General features: G+C 42.5%; 1 protein-coding gene across 2 annotated transcripts; it reads left to right on the forward strand.

Moving 5' to 3' along the window:
• Nucleotides 1–963: 963 nt before the first annotated feature.
• ZNF200 (zinc finger protein 200) lies at nt 964–12,758 on the forward strand. 2 transcript variants are annotated; one of them, XM_032425732.1, is made up of 5 exons: nt 964–1,560; nt 2,250–2,580; nt 3,178–3,269; nt 3,609–3,729; nt 10,683–12,758. In XM_032425732.1, exons 2-5 carry the CDS (start codon nt 2,334–2,336, stop codon nt 11,432–11,434), a joined length of 1,212 nt encoding a protein of 403 aa, XP_032281623.1. In that variant the 5' UTR covers nt 964–1,560; nt 2,250–2,333; the 3' UTR covers nt 11,435–12,758. The 2 variants fall into 2 exon arrangements, with proteins under 2 accessions (XP_032281623.1, XP_032281624.1); XM_032425733.1 differs by lacking the exon at nt 964–1,560 and having other exon boundaries at nt 1,699–2,580.
• The last annotated feature ends 60 nt before the right edge of the window (nt 12,759–12,818 follow it).

Here is a 12,818-nt window from a genome sequence, read left to right on the forward strand (position 1 = left end):
TGCTAGCACTATCTATTTTACACTAAGTTGAAATGCTACCCTTTCATATAGGTCCATGTACAGTCAGATCAACTTTGGCACTTACTATTCTTTTCTACTGTTCTATTTATTTACTTCCAGTTCAAACCATACTGCTTTGATTGAAGGAGGTTTGTTTTTTTTTTAAGATTTTATTTATTTATTTGACAGAAAGAGACATAGCGAGAGAGGGAACACAAGCGGGGTAAGTGAGAGAGGGAGAAGCAGGCTTCCCGCCGAGCAGGGAGCACCACGCGGGGCTCGATCCCAGGACGCTGGGATCATGACCTGAGCCGAAGGCAGACGCTTAACGACTGAGCCACCCAGGCGCCCCTGAAGGAATTTGTTATTGTTTGCTTTGTTTTTGGTTTTTGATGTCTGGAAAAGCAAGTATCCTTAATTTTAGAAAAACTTTTGGTACCACACAGTTTTAACACTAGACTGTAACATATTTTAAACCATGGCTAAATGAGTCACCTATAGTTAGCGTTAAGAAAAAAAAAATTCATTTATATTTTTACTTTGGTCACTCAGGTGGAGGCTGGCGTTACATAGAGCAATAAAGCAATCCCTGCCCCGGGGTTGTCACAACGCTGATCAGTGCCTCACTGGGGAATGAACCGAGTATGGGAACAACGCAGGGAGAAAGGGCGGTTGGGCCTCCCTGAGAGGCTGGGGACGGAAACGAAGGCGACTGGAGAAGGATCACTAGCATTTCTCAGAAAACAAGATGCCCCGTTCAGACCGCAAGGTAGAAGCTGGCAAGCGGGGAAGGGAAGGGTCGCCCGGTTCTGACCTATGGGCTGCCCTTACCGGAAGGGACAGCTGTGACAGGACCGAGAACCAGGCATAGACCTTGACCCGCCACCCACTCACCGCTTCAGCGGTCCTTCGACACACTCTGGATGCTGCGGCGGAAACAGCCGCAGCCTCTCGCAGATCTTCCGGTCCGAGAGGCAGCCTACTTCCGGTCGAGCCCGGGGAAAGCGGGGTGGGGTGAGGGTGGGATTGTCCCGCCCCAACCGCCGCGCCTGGCGGCCTCCCATTAGCTGTTTGGAGCCGAACTACATTTCCCAGCAGGCCATGGAGCTACACCGCCAGTACCTGGAGACGAGCCAGCTCGTCATGGAGGATTGGAGCTAAACTTCTGCTTTCCGTCTCCCAGATGGAGCCACAGAAACAGCGGTTGCCTCCAGCCCGTTCTCCCTCTGGCGCTGAGAGCTCTGCCTGTCGTCCTCGAGCATCGCCTTCTCAAGCGCAGACTGCCGGCTCCGAGCGGGGAGACCAGGCTTCCGAACCGGAAACGAGGCACCGGTTGTGACGTATCGGCTGCGGAGGCGCCCGGCCTCCCAGAAGGCACCATGTCCCGGCCGTCCTCCCCAACTGACGGTTCCTCACGCCAATAGTCACCGGCGGCCTGTGAGGACACTCGGAAGGGCGAGGGGAGGGCTCGGCCTCTCGCGCCTAGTTTCCCGGTCTCTCTGCGCCGGGGTCTCTGGGCCGTCCCCTGCGAGCGCCCAGGGGCGGCAGAGCCCCTGAGAGGTGAGAGGCTCCGCGAGGGCGGGAACCAGGCTGAGGTGGCCTCTGGGGAGCAGAGCTTGGTCCGTTGCTGGGGGAGCCTGGCCGGCTAGGGAGTCGGGAACGTACCCCGGGCAATGCCGCCGCCTGGGCTTTGTGTTAAAGGTACTCCTTGGCCGGTGGGAGAGGCTCCAGAATGGGCCTGGCCAGCTGGGCCCCACTGTATGGTCTCTCGCCGCTCTCAACAGGGCTTTCATGGCGGAAAGGAGTCAGCAGGCCGCGTATGGACTAATCGTGCTGCCTTGCGTTTGCTCCTTGAGCCATCAACTGCCCCCCGAAGGGCATCCGAGGGACCCGCGGTCCAAGGTGCGCAGTACGGCTTCATTTAATGGCTAGGCCAGCTTCTAAGCAGATGCCCTTGGTACTGGACACCAGGTTTCCTATCTTCTAGCCCATTGCTCTTCCCAGTGGAGCTTGCACTTCATGTTTCTCAGGAGAATGACTCCTGGGGTTCGGATATCCTCCGGCTTTCGTTCTCAGAGCTTCCTCTCAGGCCTTGCTATGAGTGTCTAGTTCAGCGACCTTCCGTTTCAGTTAGGAGTTCCTCACACCAACTTGTCTTTCCTTCCGCTTTAAATTTCATGTGGCCTCACTATCCTGGCCGTATATTGGACCTGGTTTTGTGGGTAAACCATGGTTTCTCTCATCTGCAGCTCGGCTCTCTGACAGATTTCCTTCAGTAAGAGGTGACTCCTGAAGCTCTGCAAAACGAGTGTGGTGTGTGATTGCAAGGCGTGATGGCTGCAAAAGTGGTTCCAATGCCCCTAAAGCCAAAGCGGTCCTTTATACTGAGAGTTCCTCCGGACTCCAAGCTGGGCCAAGACCTACTTCGAGATGCTACTAGTGGGCCCAAGACCATCCACCAGCTGGTTCTGGAGCACTTCCTCACCTTCTTGCCCAAGCCAAGCCTGGTCCAGCCCAATCAGAAAGTCAAGGAGACCTTGGTTATTATGAAGGATGTGAGCTCAAACTTTCAAAACAGACGTAAGAAGCACATGCTGTTTCACTAGAAGAGAAGGGAATGGTACTAGGGGCTGAAATAGGTTTTTATGTTAGTAATGAATTCAAGTTAGGATAGTGGGTATTGAAAAAAGTTGATTCTAATGTCAACCTGTTGGGGAGAGGGAGTATTTTTTCTCAAGCTGGAGTTTGGATTGCTGGGTGTGTGTAAACCCATAGAATAAACAGTGTCAGTTTTACCCAAACGTTGGGAGGGTGTATATCATTTTAGGATAAAGAAATGTGGATGAATTGTTGAATTGACTGCAGTTTATGTGGAATTTTGGAAATTTTGTGCTTGTTGTGGGCATCTTCAGACATTATCCTCCTCCAGCCTTCCCTTTAGTAGTAATGGGAATTTTAAAAGTTCTTAAGAGAATCATTCTTTTCATAATGAGGAGACCCTATATAGGTTCAAGACCCTGTGGTTTATGGCTTGAACTCTTCCTGGGCTCACAGAAGCAGAAAAAGCCATAAGTTGCCTTCGGAAGGAGTGAGGACAGTGAGGCCTTAAGGTGTGGTTAGGGTTCCCATATTAGAGTCACTGATTTTTCCATTAACTACAGCTTCCTCTTTACCCAGTGCAACCTCATCCCATGGTGAAGCTTCTGCCCAGAGAAGGAATCCAGCAGAAACAGGACACAGTGTCTCTGTATTTGAAAACTGAGCCTGAGGTGGGTTTGGTTTTCCCATTCACTGTTTTGAGTACATCACCTTCTCTGCTCTTTCAGCGCTCCCTGCTCAGCCAACCCATGTATAAAAACACACTCTTGGGAGTCAGTAAGGGGAGTGGGCTTGTTTTTCACTGCCTCCTTGGATATTTCTCTTCTGCTTGTCCTTTGGCTCCTCTCTGAGCCTGGCTCTCTGGTCCGTGCTGCATCTGCGTGGAACTTATAGTCCCCTTTCACCTTCCCTTCCCTGATCGTTGGGTTTTGGTCTTTTTTGCCAGCAGAGCTGTCAAAGAACCAAAGAACCTCTGTTATTAAGAGGAAGGGGGCCTATTGCTCTTTCAGGAACTGGTGGTCCTTGAGGATTTGAATATATTTCATTCCCAAGAAGAATGTGTGAGCCTGGATGCTACTCAACAGCCCACCTCAGAGAAGGAAGACAATGTTGGGGAGATGATGTTACTGGGTAAGAAATCTTGTGTGTTCATATTGAATGCTGTGGAAAAAGCACATTCTTATGTCAGACTTTTTATTTTTTTTATTTTTTAAAGATTTTATTTTATTTATTTGAGAGAGTGAGAGAGAGAGCACAAGAGGGGGTAGGGTCAGAGGGAGGGGCAGACTCCCCGCTGAGCAGGGAGCCTGATGCAGGACTCGATCCCGGGACTCTGGGATCATGACCTGAGCCGAAGGCAGTCGCCTAACCAACTGAGCCACCCAGGTGCCCCTTCTGTCAGACTTTTTAAAGACCTGATTAACACTAGCTAAGTATATGGTCACACACGTTTAATTTTTGTTCTATCCCATGTGGCATAGCCTACACCAGCTGTGGCGGCCATTTTTCTTATATCTTTAGGGCAGCAAGGGCTGAGGAGACTTGTCTTGGTAAGCAAGACCTGCAGCTGATGTACTGACGTCAGATATTCAAACAGGTAGAAAATGCAGGCAGATTGTTTCTGAGTCCATTTTCTGGATTTAGTGCTAGTCCCCCAACAGGTGTATTTTTTTTTTTTTTTTTTTTTTTATTTATTTATCTGACAGAGAGAGACACAGCAAGAGAGGGAACACAAGCAGGGGGGTGGGAGAGGGAGAAGCAGGGTTCCTGCCGAGCAGGGAGCCTGATGCGGGGCTCGATCCCAGGACCCTGGGACCATGATCTGAGCTGAAGGCAGCCGCTTAACTGACTGAGCCACCCAGGTGCCCCTAACAGGTGTATTTTAAATTAGTGTTTTCATTGGACCCAGGACTCTTAAAGTCTTTTTTTTCCCTTGATGTCTAGTAGCTGTGAAGTCTACTAGTGTGAATGAAAATATATCCCATGTTGATGGCAATAATATCTAGCACTTATCAAGCACCCATGTGCCATTATGTACAAGGCACTAGTCTGAGTGCTTTGCATGCATTTATTATCACATACATTTCTCACAAAAGTACTGTAGAATATAGGAATTATTACTATTTTACAGATGACAGAACTGAAGCAGAAAAATGTTAAGAAATTGCTGAAGTTCGGGCAACCCTCTCAGGTCCCCTCCCTCTTCAGGAGCCTCGTACTATTGCTCAATAAATTTTGCTTTCTTTCCCACCAAAAAAAAAAAAAAAAAAACCACACAAAAACAGAAAAGAAATTGCTAAATGTTACACAGCAGTAGGTAGCAGAGCAGGGATTTGGACTCAGAGAGTCTAATATCAGAGCTTTCAGTCTTAGCCCAGAATTATACTGCCTTTTTGCTGCATTTCTCATAACTTTTTCAGTGAATTGCCTATATGGTTGGTGAATGGGGCCTTCTTCATTTGTGCTTATTTCCCAGTAATGGTTAAAAAGTATTCTTTTTTTTTTTTTTTTTTAAAGATCTTATTTATTTATTTGATAGAGAGAGACATAGCGAGAGAGGGAACACAAGCAGGGGGAGTAGGAGAGGGAGAAGCAGGCTTCCCGCTGAGCAGGGAGCCCGATGCGAGGCTCAATCCCAGGACCCTGGGATCACGACCTGAGCCGAAGGCAGACGCTTAACAACTGAGCCACCCAGGCGCCCCGGTTAAAAAGTATTCTTATATGAAACTACATATGAACTCATCTGGCAGCAGCTTCTCTGTAAGCTAAGAGATGATTCAGCCTTTTTCTACAAATGCACTGCTAACCTAGAGTCAGGAACCCTCAAAAATCATTTTGCTGAGTGCCTAATACTTTTTACTTTGCCTTCAGGGCTGTTTGCTTCTGAGGCTGAAGTGGAACAGAAAGTGGGTTTTGTGAGTTGCTGGGGTAACAAAAATCAAATCCATGAGTGTTGAACTCTGTAGTTGTCTTACATTGTGTGGTCAGGGTAGTGTGGTACATAGAGAGTCTGCTTAATTTCCCACAAGTTATTCTATGTAATATTTGTTTAAGATTTTATATATTATATATATGTATATATATGTGTGTGTACACACATTTATTTATTTATTATTTTTTTATTTATTGTAAATTCTACACCCAACATGGGGCTCCAGCTTACGACCTGACAACAAGCATGCTCTACCAACTGAGCTAGCCAGGCAACCCTAATATTTTCTTATTTTAGAGATAAGCATAAACAGATCAGATTTATTACACTGAGTTTTTCTCAGTCTTGGGTAAAATTAGCATATATTTTAGGTGACTGGTTGGTGGGTATGTTGCCAATTCCAGGAACACTTTGGTCATGGACCTTGAAGCTCTCAGGCCCAATCCTCACCCATACCCAAAAGCTGATGATTTAAACCAACATTTAATAAATGCTACTTGCTGTGTCCTTAGGTAGAGTTGGATTCTGGAGTTGATTATCAGTGGGTTAAAATGATACATAGTGCCCCATTCCTGCCCTCTAAAGCTTCCAATTTGTTTTTAAAAGATAAGTCATTCACATAAAAAGATAAGCATTATGAAACCATTGTAGCTATAAAGGCTATGACAAGGTCAAGATAGGATTTGGACCCAGGAGCAGAGTTTGGAAGAAGATAGATTTGATTTCAGATGAGATTGAATCCATGATAGGAAATAAAGTGAGATTATTTTCTGGGCACTTGAATATTAGGAATTGGAGGTCACATGTAAAGATGTAGAGATTTGGGAGCCATCAGTATATAGCTGACATTTGAAATAGTAACATTAAGTAGTTTGGAAAGGGAAAAGTGTAAGGGAATGAACTTGTGGGGACAGGAATCACAGGAGAATCCTTGGCAGAGGAGGATAAACTGTGTGTCTCAGTTCAAGTGAATCACATAAAACAACTGAAAATGTAGAATAGAACACTTAAATTTTCAGAGATAAGTTTCTGTGGTCATATCTGCCCTCTACTGTGCTAAGAGAATATAAGCCTTTTCAAGATTGATGCAGATTGCCTACATACTATACAACAAAGACAGACTCAATAGATTCTAAAAAGTAGAAATAACACAATAGGATCTATCACAGTGCAGTACAACTAGAAAGTAATAATGAAATTGGAAAAAAAAGTTCCCTTCACCAAGAAATGTTTAAACTATTAAGTAACCTTGGGTCACGGGAAATACAAATTAAAATTACACAATTTTTCTAGGGGTGCCTGGGTGGCTCAGTCAGTTAAGAGTCTGCCTTTAGCTCAGGTCATGATCCCAGGGTCCTGGGATTGAGCTCCGTGTTGGGTTCCCTGCTCAGCAGGGAGCCTGCCTCTCCCTCTCCCCCTGCTTATGCTTGCTTGCTGTCTCTCCCTCCCTCCCTCTCTCTCTCTCTCAAATAAATAAATAAAATCTTTAAAGAAAAATAAATTTTAAAAAATTACATAATTTTCCTAGCATATACCCTGTTTCAGAATCTATAGTATAACACAGAAGTAGATTTGAATGAATGGGAAGAAATACCATGTTGACTAGTAAAATTTAACATTAAAACGTCAGTTCTCCCCAAGTCGGTTTATGAAGTGAATGTAATCCCTTTAAAAATACCAGTAGGATTTTTCTCCCTGGAACTAGACAATCTGATCTCTAATTCAATTGGAAAAATAAATATGAGTAACCAGGAAAATTGAGAAGAAGAGCAGTGGAGAGGAAGGGCCTCATAAAGGTGTTGGGACAACTCAGCCATTTGGCAGATCATACCCTACTTTGCACACCAAGAAAAAGCCCCAGCAGATTCACTTAGGAATACAAATGACCCATAAACACATGAAAAGATGTCCAGCCCTACTCATAATTAGAAATGCAGATTAAACTTATACCAAGTTACCATCTTATTTCATCTATCAGATTTCTAGAAATCAGAAACTTAACACATTGGTAGTGAAGTTGTTGGGATACAGGTATAATACTGGTGGACATGCAGACTGGTACACTCCCTATATATGGGAATCTAATATTAAAGATGAATTTACCTTTGATCCAGCAGTCCCACTTCTGAGAATCTATCCTACAGATAACAGCACACATTCAAAATAATATGCAAATGAGGTTATTCATTGTAGTATTGTTTGTGAAAACACAAGGTTGAAAACAATCCAAGTGTCTCTGCAGGGGACTAGTTGGATATGATGTGTCCACACAGCATACCATGGTAATCGCCATGCACTGGAATATAATGATCAAAATAAAGTAAGTTATATAAGAAGAGGGGAGAAAGGAAAATCTATCATCTAGAGAAACAATGGAAGAAAAAAAAGAAACTAATAAAAACTGGTACCTATCTGGGCGATGAGTAGAATGGATGGAGACAGGGACTGGAGTAAGACTTCTTAGCATATACCTTTTCATATTTAGATTTTTGAACCATATGAACCATATATTAGCTACTAAAATTTTTGTAATCTTAAAAATTAGTACACTGGGACATCTGGGTGGCTCATTCAGTTGAGCATCCAATTCTTGATTTCAGCTCAGGTCATGATCTCAGGGTTGTAAGATCAAGCCCCACGTTGGGCTCCACACTAGGCATGGAGCCTGCTTGGGATTCTCCCTCTCCCTCTGTCCCTTCCCCTCCCAACTCCCCCAACCCTGCTCATGCTCTCTCACACACATGCGTTCTCTCAGATAAATGAATAAAATCTTGAAAAAAAAAAAAAAACAAAATAGGGAAACCTATCACTATTAAAATCATTAACTGGATAAAGCAAAAAGATAAGAAGTTAAGAAGAATAAATATTGGGGTACCTGAGTGGTGCATTCGGGTTAAGTGTCTGCCCTTGGCTCAGGTCATGGTCCCAGCATCGGGGATGGAGCCCCACGTTGGGCTCCCTACTCAGCAGGGAGCCTACTTCGCCCTGTCATGCCCACTTGCGCTCTCTCTCGTTATCTCTGTCGCTATCTCTGTCTCTCTCAAATAAATAAAATCTTTAAAAAGAAGAATAAATACTGGGAAGGGAGGGAACCAAAATATGGTTTGTACTTAGAAAATCTAAAAGGATCGGGCGCCTGGGTGGCTCAGTTGGTTAAGCGACTGCCTTCGGCTCAGGTCATGATCCTGGAGTCCTGGGATCGAGTCCCGCATCGGGCTCCCTGCTCAGCAGGGAGTCTGCTTCTCCCTCTGACCCTCCCCCCTCTCATGCTCTCTCTATCTCATTCTCTCTCTCAAATAAATAAATAAAATCTTTAAAAAAAAAAAAAAAAGAAAGAAAGAAAATCTAAAAGGATCAACAAAAACATCTGTAATAGTTTTAAAGTAGGTAGATAGGGAATGTTTAACAATAGCATTCTTAAATTAACACAAAATGATGGAAGCTGTCATTCAGAATGGCTATAAAATAGTAAACCACAGGGGCGCCTGGGTGGCTCAGTCATTACGTGTCTGCCTTCGGCTCAGGTCGTAATCCCAGGGTCCTGGGATCCAGCCCTGTGTTGGGCTCTCTGCTCAGCGGGAAGCCTGCTTCTCTCTCTCCTGATTCCCCTGCTTGTGTTCCCTCTATCGCTGTCTCTCTCTGTCAAATAAATAAATAAAATCTTAAAAAAAAAAAGGAGTTAAGTATAAATATAAGTTATAAAGGAATGGCTAGAAAATAGAAAATTTATCAGATTTTGATACTTTTTTATGATTAATTTGTGGAGTTACAGAGGAAGACTTCAGTTAAATATTTACATCAGTAGTGATTGACACAGATTGATTTGCAAGATGTAAAATTTATTTAAATTTATAAAAGTCTCAGCCCAATAAATTACTAGTTTGCAATAACAAAGTACAAAAAAAACTACAATGAAAAAGCATTTTATACCTATTAAATGTTTTTAAGTTCAATCTAATGCTGGCAAGATTAGGTAAAATTGATACCCACATGTTGATGGTAGTATTAAAATTGGTAAGCTTCTTTTGAAAGAAATGTGGCAATCTCTATCAAGAGCTGTGATAATTATTGCCGTTTGCTTTGACCCAGCATTTCATTACCTAAGGTAGTGAATGAAAAAGAAAACGCCTTTTGGTGTAAAACTGCAAAGTCCAGCAAATATGCGTATTCCAGGCTGTGATCAGCCACATACTGAAGTGGTCGATTTAACCCTTTATTTTCAGCAAGTTGCCCGGAGTTTTGGAGGTCTCTTGTCACCCCATCTTTTCACGGCATACTTTTTTTTTTTTTTTTTTACACTTTGTTACCTAGTCTTTATAATCTTTTTATTTCACACAGACTTCTTTTGGAGGTATAAATACAGAAAAGTCTACAAATCATAAGTGTTCCCCTCCAATTTTCACAAAATGTACACATTTGTCTAACCACCACTCAAATTGACTATTCCTTGCACCCCAGAAGTCCGTCTTGTGCCCACTGCCCAATTACTACTCCCCTTCCTCCCCTAAAAATACCACATTGTTTTCTACCATAATTTATAGTTTTGTTATTTGTGGTAATCACTGTAATGCCCAAATAATCACCCACTGAGTGAATATGATATGCCTTCATTATTTTTGGTCATTTGAATTGTTGCCAGTTTTTCACTATATAGGACTATATAGTATAGGACACCATATGGTATTATCTAATTCTATAATACCATAATATTTAATGTAGTGAAAACCTAGAAATAACTCATCTTACTGTTCACTTACTAGCCTCCTAAAGAGTATGAGTGGTACCCTTTTTAGTATTTATGTCCTTCATCCCTTGGTCCTTAGCTCACTGCTTTACACAGATATAATAAGATCAATATGCACTTTTTGAGTAATTAGTGCCTATTCAGAAAGCAAACATATGACATCGGTAGTCCCACTCATTTTGTTAAAAAAAAAAAAGAAAAAGACTGTGTGCTCACATTGCATAGAAAGATTTATCAGTCATATATTCCACTCACAGTAAGAGTGGAAAAGGAATGTTGATAATGATTATCTGCTAGTCCTCAGATTTGTGACACTCAAGATTATTGTTTGATGAGAAATCTAACTTGTTTTTTTCCTGCCTGGTGTCATATCCCTCAAAAGTTGCTAAATTCTCTTTGTTTCCACAGTTAATGACATTAATCCTGAGAGTGAAGATCTTCAGAAGGAAACTGTAGAGAATGAAGATCATAGAGAAGAGACTTCAGATTGTGATGAAGTAGATTATTCTGTGGTCTCTGAGGAATCACTAGATTGCCAAAAAGAAAGACTAAATACATCTATTCCCAAGCAAAGGAAAATGAGAAATCTTCTAGTTACCATTGAAAATGATACTCCACTAGAGGAACTCTCAAAATACGTGGATATCAATGTGATTGCACTTAGCCGAAATCGGAGAACAAGAAGATGGTACACTTGTCCGCTGTGTGGGAAACAATTTAATGAAAGTTCTTACCTTATTTCCCACCAGAGGACTCACACTGGAGAAAAACCCTATGACTGTAGTCACTGTGGGAAAAGCTTCAATCATAAAACAAACCTTAATAAACATGAGCGAATCCATACAGGAGAGAAACCTTATTCATGTTCTCAGTGTGGGAAAAACTTTCGTCAAAACTCTCATCGGAGTCGCCATGAAGGAATTCATATAAGGGAGAAGATATTTAAGTGTCCAGAATGTGGGAAAACCTTCCCAGAGAACAAAGAATTTGTGCTTCATCTGCAGAGTCATGAGGCTGAAAGGCCATATAGTTGCAAAAAATGTGGGAGAAGATTTAGTCGGCTGTCCAACTGTACCCGGCATGAAAAAACCCACTCAGCTTGTAAGACCCGAAAGCAGAAATGGGATCAAGAAAGGTCTGATGATCCTGCCTCAACCTGAAATGTTTCATAAGGAATTCTGAATTCCCAGGCTGTCTGAAAATATACAGATATGTGAAAACCTCATTATAGCCAGAATTGGATAAATACCCATCTTGGCTAAAACCTCAAATTTTTAGAAGATTCACAGGGAAGAAAACATCCTCAAGGGCTATACCTCAGCATCCAGGATTAAGGAGCTTTATACAACAGTGTAGAAGCCACAGATCCCTTTCCCAAAATGGCTTTGAATATGAGTCTGGAGGCCACTCACCTGCAAGGTGAACAGAGTGACTCAATGTATATGGAAAGCATATCCATTTTTTCCCCCACATAGGAATTCACACTTGAGACAAAAAAAATAATGCGAAGGTCCTTATCTGGAACTGTGTTCCCCTGAAAGAACCAAACTACTGATTTGTTAAGCCAATAGCTTCTGTTAGCAATTGACATAACCTTCTAAGAATACCCTGTTAAAGCTTGAGTGTTGAAAGGGATTGTTTACTCTGGAATATAGGAAAATACAGCGATTGAATGTCAAAGACTTACTCTGTCATTTTTATGTGATCTAAACAATTGATCTCAGTAACATTTGCATTTTATAGTGAAAAGTGACTTTTACAGGAATACTTTTCACAACATACTTTTAAAGTATCTACTGTTCTTACTGTATTTTGTCCAGCTATTGCTTAGACAGCTCTCTCATGCCTTTCCATTGCCAAAAGAAGTTTGGATCGCTCAGGCCCAGCCACCCAGCCCCATTACTGGAAAAGCTCTTCAGAATCTTGTCCCTCTGATGAGCCAAGAAGAAAACCTGCCTATAAAAGAAATCCAAGAGCCTGAAGAGGAAGATGAAGACATTGGCTTAGACCCATGACTGGTCAATAACCTTACCATGTGCTTAATTCCCCTCCAAGCAGTCATCAGACCCTTGGCAATGGGTGGTCACTACCTCACAAGCAAAGTGTTTTATATTTAGCAGTTGTCTCCAGTGGCTAGCTCACATTGCGCCCCTCATGGAGACAAGATTCCAGAGTCTTCATTGTAGTGGATATTTGTTCTTTCGCCTGATACCCAGACTTTCCTGACTTGTCTGCCCAGAGGCAAGGCCAGCGGTGCCTTCACGGGACCGATCCTGTGGTGTGTTATTTTAAAGATTTTTTATCAGTTTTTGCTTTTTTTTTTAGATTTCCTAAGGCTTTACATTGGTATTTTGATTGAAATAGGTTAATCCTATAAACTGTTTGAGAAAACATGTTAGCTTTATAAATTTTGTTTCCCATCCAGAAACATGCCTTTCCATTTATTAAAGTATTATATTCCTGAGTAAATTTTTCTAATTTTCTTCATGTAAATTCTATACAATTTTGTTATTGTAAATAGTTTTTTCATTGTATTTTTCTAGC

This window comes from Phoca vitulina, unplaced genomic scaffold (assembly GCF_004348235.1).
Source record: "Phoca vitulina isolate PV1807 unplaced genomic scaffold, GSC_HSeal_1.0 scaffold33, whole genome shotgun sequence".
Classification (NCBI taxonomy): Eukaryota; Metazoa; Chordata; class Mammalia; order Carnivora; family Phocidae; genus Phoca; species Phoca vitulina.

Bases quoted from the DNA above. Each gene is read 5' to 3' on its own strand.
- ZNF200 (XM_032425732.1), top strand. From the start codon at position 2,334: ATGGCTGCAAAAGTGGTTCCAATGCCCCTAAAGCCAAAGCGGTCCTTT. The intron at 2,581-3,177 runs GTAAGAAGCACA...CTCTTTACCCAG, and splicing joins CTCAAACTTTCAAAACAGAC to TGCAACCTCATCCCATGGTG. The intron at 3,730-10,682 runs GTAAGAAATCTT...TTGTTTCCACAG, and splicing joins TGGGGAGATGATGTTACTGG to TTAATGACATTAATCCTGAG.